This window comes from Rhinolophus sinicus, linkage group LG02 (genome assembly GCF_036562045.2).
Source record: "Rhinolophus sinicus isolate RSC01 linkage group LG02, ASM3656204v1, whole genome shotgun sequence".
Taxonomy (NCBI): domain Eukaryota; kingdom Metazoa; phylum Chordata; class Mammalia; order Chiroptera; family Rhinolophidae; genus Rhinolophus; species Rhinolophus sinicus.
Window position 1 is genome coordinate 115540943 of NC_133752.1, and position 17269 is coordinate 115558211.

At 42.2% G+C, this 17269-nt stretch overlaps 1 protein-coding gene across 3 annotated transcripts in view; it reads right to left on the reverse strand.

Moving 5' to 3' along the window:
• PLXNC1 (plexin C1) overlaps positions 1-17269 on the reverse strand; it is a 140871-nt gene that overhangs the window by 48337 nt on the left and 75265 nt on the right. For all 3 annotated transcript variants that reach the window (XM_019710302.2, XM_074325267.1, XM_074325266.1), the window contains 6 exons: positions 12619-12758; positions 9816-9995; positions 7232-7319; positions 3961-4164; positions 3661-3846; positions 1361-1463 (listed from right to left, as the gene is read on the reverse strand). In XM_019710302.2, the coding sequence (XP_019565861.2) occupies positions 1361-1463; positions 3661-3846; positions 3961-4164; positions 7232-7319; positions 9816-9995; positions 12619-12758 (901 nt within the window). The remainder of the gene's footprint in view (positions 1-1360; positions 1464-3660; positions 3847-3960; positions 4165-7231; positions 7320-9815; positions 9996-12618; positions 12759-17269) is intronic.

Sequence of the window (17269 nt, forward strand, 5' to 3'; positions counted from 1 at the left end):
TTTAGAATTTACAAGAAATCTTCTTACTTGAAGCCTGTACCAGCCAGGACTTTATTAAAATATCAAGCTCAATTCTGGATTCCAGATACATAACGGGGGTAGACAACTTAGAGAGAGCAGACAAAAATACCTGAAATGATCATCAACAAGGCAAAACAGAGTCTCTGCAAAATTAGTTCATTCCATTAGGCCAGTTAATCATACACATCAATCTTTCCTTCACTGGATTGGGAACCACCCAAGATAAAGGCCTAGGCTCATCTTCTGTAGCTCCAGAGACTGGCATAGTCATAAGCAACATAACAGCTGCTCAATAAACACAAGGTAATTGGATGCAGAGATGGATGAGTGAATGTGTAAGGGAGCGAGTATCTGGAAGGAAACATTGGCCACGATAAACAGAAAACCTTAGGAAGGCAATGCCTGTGTTCAATCAAGGAAGATGAAGTGCTACATTAGTTGTGGAGAAGAATTCTTTTTTCTAAGAAAACAAGAGGAAACAGTTAAAATGAAAAGCAGCTCAGCACTAGAGGTCACAAACTGAATGGCTCTGGTACCAGGTACACAAATGTGTTAAGTGACCTGGGTGAGACAATAGGGAGTGGTGGAGACTGCGGCAAAACCCCACTGAACTTATGCCCTCTTGCAAGTGGTCCTCAGCTCCAGCAAACTGATGCTACTGGAAAATGGGGATCCAATGACCTGGAGCTTTCAAATTTTCAAGAGGTTTGTAAAACTGTGAATCGTCTAATTAAAAAATATTGTCAACTACTTCCAAGTTTTAAAAAATGCTGTGTGGGCCAAATGAAACACATTGATGGGCCCCACTCAGCCAGTGAGCAACAACCATGGGATAGCTGTGTCTGGATGAGCCTTGGAATGTTTTACTAGATGGCACAGATCACACTTCTAAAATATAGTTCTGCCAGGAAAAGCAGGGCTGGGGTGGGAGTGAGGGGCAGGATGGCAGAATGAGGTGGCAGGATGATATGACCACCACCTGGGAGTCCAAAATCCCAGGTAAGAAGGCAGTAAGAGGTGACCAGGTCATGGGAGTCCAAAATCTCAGAAGAATTCTGAGGGAATCAATGGGACATCTGTCATCACAATTCAAAGTGTCCGGGAAGCAATGTGGATTCGAGTTCTCAAACACTGAGATACTGTCTTTGTAATCCAGCCTTTTATTCATAAAGCACCCTAAAAATGTTTAGAAAGCCCTCATTGTGTACCTATTATTTCTGTCCCAAAGTTTTACTTTGGGTTTTCATCCATTAATAAATCAGTGAAAGCCGGAAGTCGGCCGGCCTGAGGAGAGTCCCCAGGGAATCATTTCTCTGACAAAATTAAACAGGGCACTTACCAAAAATGACAATCACTAGCAAGATGGGAAGGCCAATCAGATAATACAAAGTGGAAACAACGGATTCCTGCTTGACGTACAGCTCCAAGTTTCCCAGTTTGACCTGATGGGACAAAGAGTGTCATTAGACCCAGTCAAGTTCGGTACCATATCCATCTATACAATTTTCTCCCCCAAATGGTTTTCCCCAAGATAGAAAAGAGGTGGCAAGCTAGGTAGGATATCTGAGATCAAGTCCCATCTCTGGGACGGTTTAGTTATGTGACTTTGAGCCAACGAAGAACATTCACTGTATCTTGGTTTCCAGATTTGTCAATTGAGATGTGCTGGACTAGACCTAGAGATTTTAAACCTTGGTCCCCTTTGCCCTGGGGGTTTAGAGGTGGTAACCTGAGGGGGAGAAGCCCCTTACCCCTTGACTAAGGAAGCAACTCTTCCACGTCTTACACCTCTTGGCAGGCCTATTTTGAGTGAAGCATTCTGTGGCAAAAAACAGTTTGGCAATGCTGCCTGGATGGTCCCTGAGGGCCTTTTCCCATTTTAGTTTTTGGCTATAAAAATTTTGTAAAGCTTGTAAAGGGGAAGCTCTATATCAAGCCTTCTTTTTGCATCGACACACACATGACTATTAAGGCACATTTCCATCCCAGGAGCCATGGCCACCCCGATGGAGGCGACTGAGCAAAGTGGCCAGAGCACAGATTCTGGACCCAGGGAGCCCAGGTCTCAAATCCCAGCTTTGCCACCGGCTCTCCTTACCAGCTGTGGCAGCTTGAGATCGTTACTCAACCATCCAGTCCTCCCTTTCCTGGTCTTTAAAGTGTCATAGAGCCTCTGTAGAGCTGTCGTGAAGACTAAATGTGCTGTATCATTTAAGTACACGGCTCACAGCACTGCTGCTCAAAAAACTCTTTAGTGCCTTCCCAGAACTCAAAGCCAAGGCCTCCCGATGGCCATGGCCGACAAGATCCTAGTAATCTGTCAGCTCTCCCCACTCCCATCACTAACTCTCCCTTGTTCCCTCCACTCCAGCCACACCTGCCTCCTTGTGGCTCCTCAAACGCAGCAGGCAGACTTCCCACTCAGGCCCTTGCAGGTTCCTGCCCCCGAGCACTCTGCTCCACGGTCGCCCACAGCTCATTCCCGCATTCTCCTTGAGGTCCTCAGGCCAACGGCATCTTTACAGGGAGACCATTTCTGCCCACTACCGTGAAACTCAGCACTGCCCCCTGGCTCCTACCCCTCCTTGCTTCATTGTTCTCCATCGCAGACCACCATCTAACATACTTTTCATTCATTTTCTTTGCTTTGTATCTTTAAGCAATCACCATAAATGCAGGTATTTTTTGCCTATTTTCTTCTCTGCTCTGTCCCCACCACAGTGGAGGTGCGCAGGAGCTATTTCATGAATAATGAAGAATGCCAGCATTTGCTCTTCTCAGCTAACTGGACATGCGGGGAGCGGCTGTTATTGATTTGATAATGATTATTGCCATCTTTACGATATAACAGATGGCCCAAGGGGGGCTTGGCGAAGCTCAGTGACTTATCTAAGGCCACACAGCTATTAACTGGCGCAGCTGGGACATGAACACATTTTTGTTTCGCCTTCTAGTCTCATGCTCTTTTTTCTTGTCCTTTATCCAGTTATTTATGACTATAGATCATAAAGCATTTTTTTTTCGGGATAGACTTGCACAGCCTCATATGGCATGAACACTATAAAGGGAGGCTTCTAATATGTTTCCCTTCCCCCTGGCCTCACATCTTTATTGGGGGACATAAATATACCAGTGCTGAGACCCTCACACATGCCTGGGAAAAGATTCATCGCAGCGAATACGACTTCATGGTGGACGAAGCAGCCCACCAGCCATAGATTATCCCGTGTCCATGAGACCAAACGTTCCTCTGATGTGAAGAGGCCCCGTTTGGGGTTTCTGCTAAGCCATGTCACCTTGGATTTGGGAAAACAAGGACAGCTCATTCATCAAGGGGTCTAGAGATTCTGCTGGCAGATGCTACAGTCTCAACGTATGGCTAGAACAAAAGCTGTAAGACTCATTAATATTATAGACAATGTTATGTTCAATGTTCTGACGTCGAATAGACTCATGATGGATTCTGGCAGCTACCTAGACGAGTTTTGCTTGGGCTTACAATACGGGCTTTGTGTATCTTCTACTTATAGTGAAGAAGATCTAAAGTTCTAAGACAGATTCCATTCTGGCTTCTGGTTTAGCCACGGAATTCCCCCCGCAAAGGGTAAAACTAACAGGGAGAGTTGTCAGGTGACTTACTCGAACTTTCTGGGAAGAGGAGGCAATGCTATTTGCAGTTCTGATGCCTTTAATTTTGCAGAGGATGGTGGTGAGATCTTGATTTCTAGTAATGTTTTCAAAGTTGCAATTTAATTGCTTATTTTCTCCGTGGAAGAGAGTAATTTCAATGTCTTTCTGGGAAATGTTGAAGTTATCATTTTCTTTCTGGAAAGAACAAAGCGAAGACGAAGAAATCAGGACGCACGTAGAAACTCACAAACATAAGCACACCTTTCCAGGCAAGGGGGGCACAGCCCACATGAAGAAAGGAAAACATACTAGAATTTTTACTTCCAATTCTGTGTCCACCTCAGGGTCAACCCGATACCCTGTAAATTTGGGGTCTTCCAGATACTGCAGGATTCCACAATCCAAGTAGGTCTCTTGAACTCTCAGCTTCACAGTGACATTCGTTCGCACTTTTGAACTCTTTAAACTGGGGGCTAAGAAGCTGCAGTTAGTCGCCATACAATATTCAGAGACCTGAGGGAGAAGAAAAGCACATTTAACAGCTTCGTTAATGAATTCCAGCTCTGGGATTTAAGAACACAGTGACCCAGGCAACTGACCTTCTTTCTGCTTCTGTTTTCTCACCTGTAAAATGGACTAGCAATACTGCCTACCTCAGAGCTGAACTAAACCTACATGAAATGAAATTCGATCGTGGCTCATTAAATTATATGAGGGCTACATTAAATGAGATTATCCATGAAAAAAATGCTTAGCATCGTGACTAGCACACAGTATAAGCTCAACAAATGCTAGCTATTATTATTACCATTAATGACAATGAAAATGGCCAGAAGGTATGCAATGGTAAAAAATGGTACACAGAAAGAAGTAGGCTAGAGAAAGGGAAAGACTTTGCACCAACGGGCCTGTGTGTCCTCCAAGTCATCAAGACCGAGTCCCGAAAAACTCCAGGAAGGGGGAACAGGAATTCTCACCGGGGCAGCTGCTGGCCTGCAAGAAGCTGGCTAAGTCATTCTTGGTTGGAGAACCCTTCTGCAGCACTTTAGCAGAAATCACTAACCACAAGGAAGAAAAGGCTTTGGAAGCCTAACAGAAAAGAGGGGGAAACCAAGGTAAAAGGGACAGTGTGACCCTCGTGAAATGAAGGGCATGAAGACTAGAAACAATGCAGAAAGTATGGCCCACATTACAGAAATATTGTCATTTTCAGGCATGCAAATGCCTGAAAGGAGCTGGGAAAGGGAGGTTGACAAATGTTTTAAAGAACAATAAAACTTACGAAAAGAAATTGGTCAGGTCGGGAGTTTTCCTTTTTTATGTACTTTCTAATAATGGAGTATAAAAAGGAGGGTAGCAAGAGGCAATCGGTGGGAAAATGTGATGCAGAGGGCTGAGATTTGAACTAGCAAAACCTCCTTCCCTCTTAACACCTTTCCAAACAACAGCCCCGAGTCTCTCGTTCACATCTTGATACTATGATGAAAACTACCAACCCCACTTCTCGTGGCTGTGACCCCAGCAGGCCAGCTTCTTATTAGAGAAGTTTTCTGGAAAGATTACCAGTGACAGGGTCACCCTGGCCTCATTATCCTCAACTCGGTTTCCACACTAGTGACTAGCTCCCACTACTGGAAATGTTTGCCCGCTAGTTTCCAGGCAACTGCTTGGCCACCGTCACTTGGCCATCTTACTTGCTTTCACTCCTTAAAATGAAGCGACTCTGCAAGATTCCATGCTAGGCGATCTTCTCTTCTTCCTCTGTGCTCTCCTTCCCACAAAGTTGTTCCAATTCTCCCTCTTAGGACAACTTTAGAAAGGTGATGCAATCATCTCCAGCTCCACACTCTCCCCAGCACACTAGACCTGCCCTACTGACAACAGCCTCGTGGACGGCTCAGCCAGGGGCCCTACTCACATCCCAAACACGTCTGGACTTTGCGTCAGTATTCTCATTGGTCTCCCGGCACTTTTTTCAGTTATTGCTTCTCCAAACTGTCTCATGCACGCTTGCCAAAATAACCATCATAACGGGTACCTATACTTATGTCATTTCCTGCTTAAAAATCTTCAATTCTCCCCCTTACCTACAGACGTATGGGCAAAGTTTTCATTCTAGCGCTCTCTCACAGCCCAACAGGTTCCCAGCCATTGTCTTGTTCATTCCTGACCCTTCCAGGTTCTAGCTGAGCACGACTGACATATTCCCATCACAGGCCAGGGAGTAACCTGCCCGAGTCCTCTGCACTGAAATTGCCTCCCTGCTCCCTCCCACCCATCCTGTTCTGCCCATCCTGCTCCACTCCGCAGACATTCGTAATGCCATCCATATTTAATTTCCCCTTCATGTAGAAATACACTTACGGGGTTTCTGAGCTGGAAGGGAATCAGAGGACCTAGATTTTGAGGACATTCTGTGCTCTCAACTTTCAATCCCAGTGGAGATTTGCTCTCTTTCTCCTTGAAGGCAATGTGACTATCTTATTTGTCTTTTCCCTGAACCAACTAAAGTGTGTTGCCCTAGTAGATGCACAATAAATCCTACTTGACCTAGAAACAGCAGTGGGAAGGGAGAGCAAGTCCACTTACAAATTTAGGCAAAGCCTCTGGTCAGAGGGTCAGTCTATGCAAACAATTCAATGGGACGTGTTCCCATCACGGAGATGTGGCATGACACCAGATACAATGTGAGGCTTGGAACTGGCCCTGAAGTGCGTCAGTAGGTGGACATGTAAATGACAAGGTTGTAAGGATGACTTAGGAAGGCCTCCTGTACCTAGGCCTGAACCCACACTGGTCCCAAGCGGGGCTAGGTCTGTGGTGAACCTGTCAGCTCTGACAGGAAGTGGTGAGGCTGGGCCCAGGAGACGCTGCTACCTTCAAATCTCATTAAAGAAGGAGAGAAAGGGGGAGGGTCAATGGGGGGAGCATTCAGGAAGAGTTCAGAAGTGCACTCAGAGGCCCCAACCTGTATCTGAAATCCAACATTTCCTGGCACGAGACCTGTGACTCACTCCTATTGGTGTAATAACTGGCCAAGGGGTGGGCACTATACCACTGTGTGGGGAGATGAAAGGCAAGAAGAGACTAGGTCAGAAGGAAGGGATCAAATTGGGTCAAACAGACGATGGCAAGAGAAGAAGCCTATGACAAGATCTCGGGGACTTTAGTGGGTCACCGAACCTCTGAACAGCAGTTGTCTCTGCAGTGGGAACGCCACCTCCTTTTCACAGAAGTGCGGTTCTTCTTTACCTCACACCTTCACCACTCACAAGGCATTTTCACACATAGTCATAAACATTGTCTCATTAAAGTGACTTGCCATAAATCACACATGGAAGAAATGGCAGGTCTTCTATACCAAGGGAATTCCTCTTTCCTCAATACTACAACTTGAAATACTCAACTACAAGTATAAGGTCTTACTATTTCCATTACAGCACAGATGGTATATATCATGCAACAGGTAAAGGCATATAATATCACAAAGACACAGAAATAAACGATATCCCCCAACATATGTGTGATAAAAACAAAATCATCCTTGAAAATAACTATTACAAAGCAGCCGAAGACTTACATTTATGTTTCCTTTTAACTCATGTGAAATGATTAGGTTGTCAATTACATCAAAATTTCTCCCCAGGATGGTTATGTTTTGACCACCACTGCAAGGACAAAAGCAACAATAGGAGTTTCATAATAAACACATAGGCATTTTACATTTATGAACAAAGCTATCAATTTATTCACACTTAATATTAAACTCATTTATGCTTGAGAGCAAATTAACAAATTTTAATTTCAAACGCAGAACAATTTTAGAAGTCTTTTATTGATACTGGCTAAAATGTCATAGTTTTTAAAATACGTTAATATAAAAATTCACATTGGCTCCTCTTGTAACTTGTAGGAAAATGCCCAAATTATTTTGCAGAATTTTGAGTTTTGTTGTGTCACGTTGCCACATATAATATCATCAACTGTACCTTGAAAAGGTTTCACTAAACAGAATTTTGTTTGCTGCTTAATCCATATGAAGATCCTTCAATATAACAATTTTCAAAATCAAACTCCCAACCTACCAATTATACTTTATTTAGGGAGGCAGGCAGGCAAGCCTTTGGGCAAGGCAAAATTACAAATGACGTTAAAAGTATATATTCCTATTTGGTGAACATATAAATAACAGCTACGTTCTCTCTATCCAGAACCAAGCCAAATGATCTCACACATCCTCAGCACATAATCTCATATAAGCAAAGTGGTCATAAATGTGAAATAAACAGTTGTCCACAGCTCTGGCTGCTCTTGCACCCTCATTCGTGTAGGTCACTAGACACTCATTCCAGGGGACAGAAGCCTGGATATGTCAGCGGAGACCATGATGACAGGACCAGGATGTGGGCACCAGCAGGCCAACGTGTGTAGCACAGGAGAATGACATTGAGCCTTGAACCCTCCAGCCACCAGGAGGAAGGGCTGAGTTGGCGTCGTGCCAGACTGTCACCATCACTAGAAAACTAGGCCACACTCTTGCCCAGGAGTCACTGCAAGACACAGACTCTGAATATCACCATCAGCTGGATATTGACATGCCTCTTATTTCATGGCAAAGCAGAACACTGGTGTCTTAGAGAGCAGCACCCTGGGCCAGACTGCCTGGGAGTCTGGGCAAGTAATTTGAACACTCCATGCCTCAGTTTCCTCATCTGCAAAAGGGGTCACTCCCAAGAGCCCTTACGCTTGTGAGAGTTAACTGAGTCAACACATATAGCACACTAGGCATGTGGGGAGTGCCACATCCATGTTTGCCTTCATTTAGAGGAAGGTCACTAGTCCTATTTAAATAGGACTAGTCCCTCAAATTATTCAAAACAGCTTATTCTAAAGGTTATAAAATTATTAGACCCAGAGCCATGTTAGAGCCTTAGGTCAGAAATTTCCATTTTCCTCATGCGACTGTTATGGGTGGAATTGCTGAAGTCCTAAACCCCAGTACCTCAGAATGTGACTGTATTGGGAGATAGGGACTTTAAAGAGGTAATTAAGGTTAATAAGGTTTATTGGGGTAGGCCCAAATCCAATACGACTGGTATCCTTATAAAAAGAGGAGGTTAGGACAGAGATAGGTACGGGGCGGGGGGGGGGGGTGGGGGTGGGGGAGGCGGGTGAAGACACAGGAGGAGAAGGCCACCTACAAGCCAATGAGAGAGGCCTCAGAAGAAAACAACCCTGACAGCACCTTGATCTTGGACTTCTAGCTTCCAGAACTTTGATGACATAAATATCTGTTACTTAAGCCACCTAGTCTGTGGTACCTTGCTATGCCAGCCCGAGCAGCCTAAGGCATCCACCTCTCACTTAATCCTAAATAAGAATATCAGAAGTGATTTTTTCCCCTTTTTTTGTTTTCTTTATCTTTCTTTTTTAAAACAAAGCTTCATCTGTACTTTCATCTAGATAGTACTTTGAAACTTAGTTTCTTGCCGTGTTAGGTGAAGAAAGTATCTTTAGGATTATATTCCAAAATCTGAATGTGTGTCTAAATTCAACTAGGGAGAGAATGTCTTTTTTCCTGATATATTGGAGTCATCCGGAAGAGTTTATTTTAGAATTTCCATCTCTCTCTTAGGGAGTATCTTTGAAGTGTAGATACTACTTTCCATTTAGATAGCTCCCCATAGTCCCTCAGATTATTCAAAACAGCTTACTCTAAAGGTTATAAAATTATAAAATGAAAGATGTAAGAAAGGAGAGGCTTGGCGTCGTGGGCAGGAGGGAGACATAGTGAAGAGGGCTGTGTGTTTGTACCAGAAACCTAGGCCAAGAATAGTTACTACAATTGAACAAATATTTTAAAAGGTGAAAGATTTATATGATCTGAAGAGAAAGCAGGGTATGAACAAACATCTTAGCTGTAAGTTTTCAGGTAGCCACGGCTAAGAGTAAAACAGGATATGCTCATTGCGTTCACCTTGACAATAGGAAGCAACCTGTTACCAGGTATGCAGTTGTTTTGCAGGAATAAATCCTAAGAGGAATTCTGTGAGAGGTATTTAAATAGGACTACTATTTCTATATTTATTTGAATGAAATCCATGATCATTATACATCTGGCCTTTTGAACCACAACGAGATGAAAATATGAATGTAGACAGTACCTGATCCAGGTGGTAGCAGGATATATGAGGGAACAGTGTGGCAGAGCAATATAAGACAAGGGTCCCACAGAAGTACAGCTTCCGCCATCGAACTGGATACACACATCCTTCATTTCTTTTCGACTTGATGGAAGAGAGAATTTCATATGGGTGTCATTTAGCACATGGCTAACCTGTATCCTAAAAAGGAGTAGAAAAAGAACTCTTAAATGACACAGACACTTAGCACAGTTGATTGTGCAGGTGACAGCATATGAATTTCATGAACGACAGCAGTTCATGAACTATCAGAACAGCTATGGATTAATTAGGGGCCACTTATCCACTTTGGGTATTATCTGGGGCAGGGTTTCTCTTTATTTTGTGCATTTCTATGTTTTATTTGTATTTCCCTTAGCAGTGGGGGGAAAAATAACCATTGCCATTAAAAAGCCCTAACAGAAAGCAGGACATGGACAGGATATTAAGTTATATTAAGGAATGACTGTTCATTGTGTTGAGTACGAGAATGGCACTATCCTTATCCATTAGAGATATATACTGAAACGTTCATAAGTGAAAGGATATGGTATCTGGGATATGCTTTTCAAAACTCCAGCTGACATTCTTCCCTCCCCTCCAAAAATGCAGAAGACACAAGACTGGCAAACATTGGTAAGTGCTGAAGCAGGAGGATGGGTACAAAAAAGGTCATTACACTCTTTTCTCTTGCATATGTTTGGAAATGTCCATAACAAAAAGCTTAAAAAAGAGAAATGCCAGGCAAGCACTGGGAGGGTAGAACCCAACCCAGGACAGAGATGGGAACTCTGCTATACCTCTGTACAGCAGAGAGCCTATAACTAAAGACCATGCCACGGGCCAGGAATCCATCAGCCATCAGAGCCACGCTGCACCCCAAAGGAGCTCCAGCCTGAAATTAGCTGGGCCTGTCCTGGGTGCTCCTGACATCCGCAGGGTGTGCCCTGTCACTCTTCAGAAGTCAAAGCAAAGCCTTGACAACATTCCCTCTGTAACCTGCAGCTCCCTCTGTGCCTCACGTTTACTGTGACCCTCCAAAGAGCAAATCATTAAGACGGGGTTATATCTGAATAATGCCAGTATAATTATGCTGCATGAGAACTTATTATTACTACTTAAAGGATATGTGCTTGGTTATTAACTGTAATGCACATACACTTTAGGTTATAATAGTGGAGTCTAACAATAAGGCAAATTCAAAAAATATTTGAGTCCATGTGTACTTACACTACCTCAGATTTACATTCTGGCTCTAGGAAATTCATCGTCAAATGGCTGATCATTAAACTTCAAACTTGTTTGTAAATTTTGGAAGGAGAGAGGCGGAAATGTGGGTCATTCCACTACTATCCTCGTTATTTTTCTCTTTTAGAATAATTAGGCATTTAAAAAACACTATATGAAAAGAGTTTGGGATTACAGCTTGGGAACTCACATAAAGGATTAACTGGGTATTATGTTTACTGCTCGTGAACTTGGGTTCACCACCCAAATGTGGTTAGTGAAATGCTACATGCAGAAAGGTCTCTTAGTGATTTAATTTAATAACTGCAGTATCTCAAGTCACATTCAGAATTGAAATGAGAGCATAAAGAGTCAGAAATAGGGTAAAGCTCTGAAAAACGACTTATTTTCCAGTGAAGTTGATTGCCTGTCAGTGAACATACAGGAGTCTCACTTCAGATTTCGTTACACAAAATGAAAGATTTTTGCAGTAAGATATTTAGCCACGATAAATGTCACAAAAACACCTATGTCTCATAGATACAGCCATTAATATGTGCTTGAAAATTCTGGTAAATAGCAGAACAGAGGAAAGCCACCAATGAGCAGCTTTTTCCAATCAAGATGACAGACAACCCGAATTTACTGCTGGGAGGGGAAGGGGACGGCAGTTATACGTGGCGAATGAATTAAAACAGAAAATTCAGTAAATAAGTGTGGCAGATTAAAATACTGTACAAATCTGTTTTCGTAGTTAAAAACCAAAACACTGTGCTTTAGCAGATTGTCTTCCATGCATTTCCATGATGAGAACAAACTCAGTATGATCCTTCCCGTCAACTGCAACACCTTTTACTTCAAATTAGCCGAAAGTTATACAGGCTAACAAGCAGAAAACTCGGATTCTCTGCTATGTGATTATTATCACATCTCCTTTTTGGGGGGAAGGTAACATTTGTACAAGAATGTCAGTGAGACACTGAAATTTTTTCTCTCTCAGAAATCTCATTGAAAGGATGAGTTGGGGGAAAGAAGTCATAGAAATAATTATGTTTAAGTAGTACGCTGACCAGATATTATGTTCCATTTAGTTATTATTTGAGCCTGAAACCAATACAGTAAAGAGAAGGCTATAGAGAATAAAATGGATCAGAAAGTTTCATTTTTCAACTTTGAGCAATCCATTGCAAGAACTGTCATATTTCCCCCATCAAATTCTGAGGTACTCAACTGTTTTTCTAAGTGTATCATCTTCAAAACAATATTTGCTACTCAAAATACTTGATTTTGTTAATGAAAACAAATCAAGACATCCTGGAATTATGGTGTTCTGAGATTTTTTTGGGGGGGAGGGTAACATGAGACAGATTCTCTCACTATTAACTTCAAATATGGTGTATAAATGATTTTCCTTTTTGAAATTAGATCACATATGCAGAACAATTGGCCCACGCTGGCACATGGGAATAATTTCACTATATAAAGGTTGTATTTCTTTGGCATAAGTTTTAGCTTTTCTCTATATTACCAAGGAGAAAATATTAATATTTTAACTCACACATCCTTATCACAAGTACTGGTTCCTTTCAGGATCATTACGATGTTAGATGCCTGGGTAAAGTTTGCCCCCGTGACTATCACATTCCTTTTCCCTAAGGTCGATATTTTCTGGGGCTCAATGGACTCAATGTAGAAGACCTATTGGAAATAAAAGATAATAACACAAGATCAAAGCTAAGAAATGGCACTGCTCCAAAAACCCTGTTTATGTGCTGCAGTTCGAAGAAATCACTGGGAAATTACAACATTTTGCAAACAAGCAGACAGTGTTTAATGAAATCAATGAATTCAAGAAAGAATGTTGAGGATTCATGTCTCTCAACATGCGACAGCATGAGGTCAAACCAATTAATTTTTGTCTCACAAGACAGTTGAAAATACAGTTGAAGAGTCTGACATTCTGTCTGAAGAGTGAGATATCACTCGAGCCTCAAAAGTGCTCACTGCCTTACAGCCCCTGGAGACTCACAATGTAACAAAACGAAGAAAAAGACAAGGAGTCCACTGATCATCGGCCAATGACACTCATCATTCAGTGGGAATAAATGTCATTCTGGGTAAATTTAATTCCCAAGAAAGGAGTTCCTATTTTTCATTTGTTTCAGTCAGGCTATTTGAATCAAGGGTACACTGCAGGGGAGAAACCTCGAGAAATCAACCTGTTCAGTCACCTAATATCAAGTAGTTGGATGTCATGTGACCAACCATTTCTTCTCCATGGTTTGCATATACCACCATCGCCACCTTGGTACCCATTCCAAGCTTTATCAGGCCTTTCTTTATCAAGTAAGTTTCCCTGGGAATCATCTGATACTTGGCCCCGTATTAGGCAGGCTTATACACCTTACTTCTCCATTTGCTATGTCTAATCAAATTCCCCTCAGGGAAAAAAAAAGACCTATTTTGAGGGCAAGAATCATTTTCCCTTTCAAAGACAAAACAATCCTGATTCCTTTCACTTTTCTCCTATCACTGCCACCATCGATCATGTTGCTATTTTGTTGTTCTTCTGTAGACCATTTCCGGTACATCTGTATTTTATAATATGGTGACCAAAACAGGACGTAAGACTCTAAGATTCTGGCCAATATAAAGCACAGCAGGTCTTCAGCATGAGTGAATATCATACTCACACTCTTGATATTTGAAAACAACCCCCAGGTCCAGAGACACATAATCATGTGAAATCGGGCTAAGACATAAACACCGACTGTATCCACTTACAGGATAAAATTTAGGAGGAAGCCACTTAAAGTGCTGGGCAAGTTTTAGTCACGTCCAACACCCGCCTACCACCCGTTTCTTGAAGCAGCCTAGTATCTCTGCTCCTTTGTACGTGTGACACTCAGCATGATGGCCTTGCTGGGCTGTGGGGCCCGACCATCCTGCTGAAAGGGATGTGTTATCATTCTGCTCCTTGGCAAGCACAGGTGCTATGTGGTAGAGAGGTCACCATCACTCATTATTACTATGGATTAGTTTTTCAGATTGAGGTAAATTCATCGTCAGTGTCATCACAGCAATGATGTAATGTGACAGAGAATTGATTTTGGTGACACAATTCATTTTAATCACTTAGTAAAGGACTTTAGTCTCATATTTATAGAATCACGAAGGACCTGAAAGGGTCACTTTAATTATTCTGTTATACTTGAGTGCATTTTATGGGAAAAATTATCTGCAGGAGTGGTACTTGGAATGGAGGGATTAGCAAAGACTTAAAGATAAATCCCTTGCAAATGTCAAGTGTGTGTTGTATAGCAAAAGGCTTACTCTTTGCTCTGACATCGTGACAGCTAAGTGAACAACAATTTCCTGAACACCTACAGGGTCCCTAGGATGGTGCTCGGTGTTGTGTGTGTGTGTGTGTGGGGGGGGGGGGGGGGGGGGAGAGGGAGAAGAATGTGTGCACTAGATCAGGAGTTGGCAAGCTACTGGATTTGCCTAAAGCAGCTAAATCCAGGCTATAGCTTATTTTGATATGGCCCATGAAAAAATGTCAAAGGAAGAATAAAATTCCATGACATGTGAAAATACATGAAATTCAAACTTCATTGTCCATGAAGAAAGTGTTTTTAGAACACAGCCACACCCATTCGTTTGTGTATTGTCTGTGGCTGCAGCGGCTGAGGTAAGTAGTTACTACAGAGACCTCATGGCTGACCTTTAACACCACGTGGTTAAAAGAACCGAGCAGGAGGAGGCTGAAAATAAGCAAAATCTCAGACCTGTCTTCGGGGCTTCTCTGTGGATGACCCTTCGTAATTTGGCGAAAGACATTTTGTTGATACTAAAACGTTGTCTTTAAATATATGACCCCATGGCTTACAAGCCTAAAATATGTATTGTCTGGCTCTCTGAAGAAAAAAATTGTCGACTCCTACACTAGAGGAGTCCACTGTATTCCTAGGGGGACAAGAGAAATTGTGTGTTTTATTTTATATAACATGGATGTGGACTCATATTTACATCTAAGTCAACTATGATTCCCAGGTTTCTATCTAGATATTCCTTTCCGCTTCTTATAATGAGACTGCGGATGTCCATTCAAGCACAATTTTCAAATGTGCCACGTAGATGCTACTTTGGCACTTTCAGCAGAGGATAAAGAGAGCCCTTGTATAACTAATGTACACAAGATTTTTAAGGGGGTGATATTTTGCTCCTTAAATGGCTCTACAAATGCCATCAGAGGACCTGCCACATTGCCTTCTTAACATTTTATTTCCCCCTGAGTAGAGATGGCTCGCCTACTTGAAAAGGATTTAATTTTAAAACCTTATTGTTTAAAGAAGAGTCCATTGGCTGTCTCGGATGGAATCCAGCCCTGGCCTATCTCATGAAAGCAGATGCTTCTACTCTGCTTTCAAAGAGGGTCAGATTAGTTGTCCTTTGTTTGCTTGGAGAAACTCTCTTAATCTTAATAAGTGAGTCAAGAGGACCTCATTAAATACACGGTGCAGGTATACAAGAGAAAAAAAAGAAAAGCCTGGGTAGCTACGTGGCTGTACCATGTGCCTGCAACAATTCTTAGAAATGTAACGTGTTCTATTTTTACTGATAAGGATTTCAAAAATCCAATACAGACAAAAGGCAAAGAATGATCTCCCCACAACTGTTCCACACACTTAAAATTTTAGGTTGACTTTTGTATTTTAATCAAGAGTTAACTCACAGGCTGATATGAAGTAGTGACCCCCACAGGCTCCCACATAGAAGGGTTTGGTTATTTTAAAAACATAATCTAGCTTGATACAAAGAAACAATTTGTTAGAGCCCTACAGTGAGATTCCTCTCCCATCCTATGTCCAAGGATTTCCATATATCAAATCAAAATACCAAAGACTGTAACCTTCACAGCCCTATGTGGTCCAGCAATTAACCTCAGAGTAGTCCATTTCCTGTCAATTACATTTTAAAGACTTAAGAGTCATTCTTAAATGGCTGCATGATTTTACGTTATTTAATAAAATAGTATGAACTCTGGTCACTCACGAGTTTAAATCACTCCCTGTTTTGTACAAGAAAGCACATTAGAAACTGGTTAATTAGGTGATTACAGAATACCCAACTATTTTTATTTTATTTTTTAAAAACAAAGTCATTATAGGATATTGGAAATAGCACAACCACTGAGAAATCGTTATCTTTGAAAAGGTCTAAGAGGATTACTCCTGATAGTAAGAGTACCTTTTGTGAGGTCTGTCATCAACACAATTCAAATTACCATGACATTAATGGAGAAAATACTGCTTTGATTGAAAAGAATATTGGAAAAAGGTATGTGAGGAAGGCTCCGTTTATTAAGACCCAATTTTACTCTATTAATCTGTTTTAAAAACTCTGAATACAGCAAAGCTCTCTGTAGGCCTGGACCTGAATCAACACTCAGTAAAACATCTCTCAGATTTTCACGCATGAAATTAGTTCAAACAGGACTGGATAAAAAGTCACATGGATTCAAAACCAGCTGGAAATATGAAACCAGGGGACATTAGAAAGATGAAAGGTAGCATAACTAATTAAAGCAAAATGTCCTGTAGGGCTCTACAGGGGTGGGTATCTGGTTCAGAATTATTTAACATCTTTATTAATGACTGAGAAGGGCAGAAGTAATATATTAATGAAATGTATAAATTGAGAAGAGTAGCAACCAGCAGTGGAGATGGTAAGATGCAAAGGGAGGTGAGATATGGAAAGAAAATAGCAAAATACAATCCTACCAAAGAAAAATTAGGGAGATAAATGGAAAAAAAAAGGTTATCCATTTGCTGCTCAGCCCCCAGGCAAATGTTCCTTCATGGGGGCCCCTGGTCCAGGCCCCAGGGAACGTGGGATGCAACTTCCAGTTGGTTCCAGGACCGGGCAAGAGCTAGAATACTGACTGAGATAGACCTGGAGCCCTCCAGGGAGAAGGTGACAGACCAAGGTCCTGTTCGGAGAGGTCGAGGCTCACTTCTCTGACCTGGGGACTCTAAGGTAAGGCTGACATGGCCCAAGGTGTGGCTGCCAAGGCCACTCCATCAAGTTGTACCCTTTGTCACTGAACCTTCCGAGCGTGCTCCTCAGAACTGGAGTGGCCGGCCAGGACTCCGTGACTCCATAGGAGTGGCAGCTCTTCCTCTCCAGGAGAGACTCCCGACTGCAGG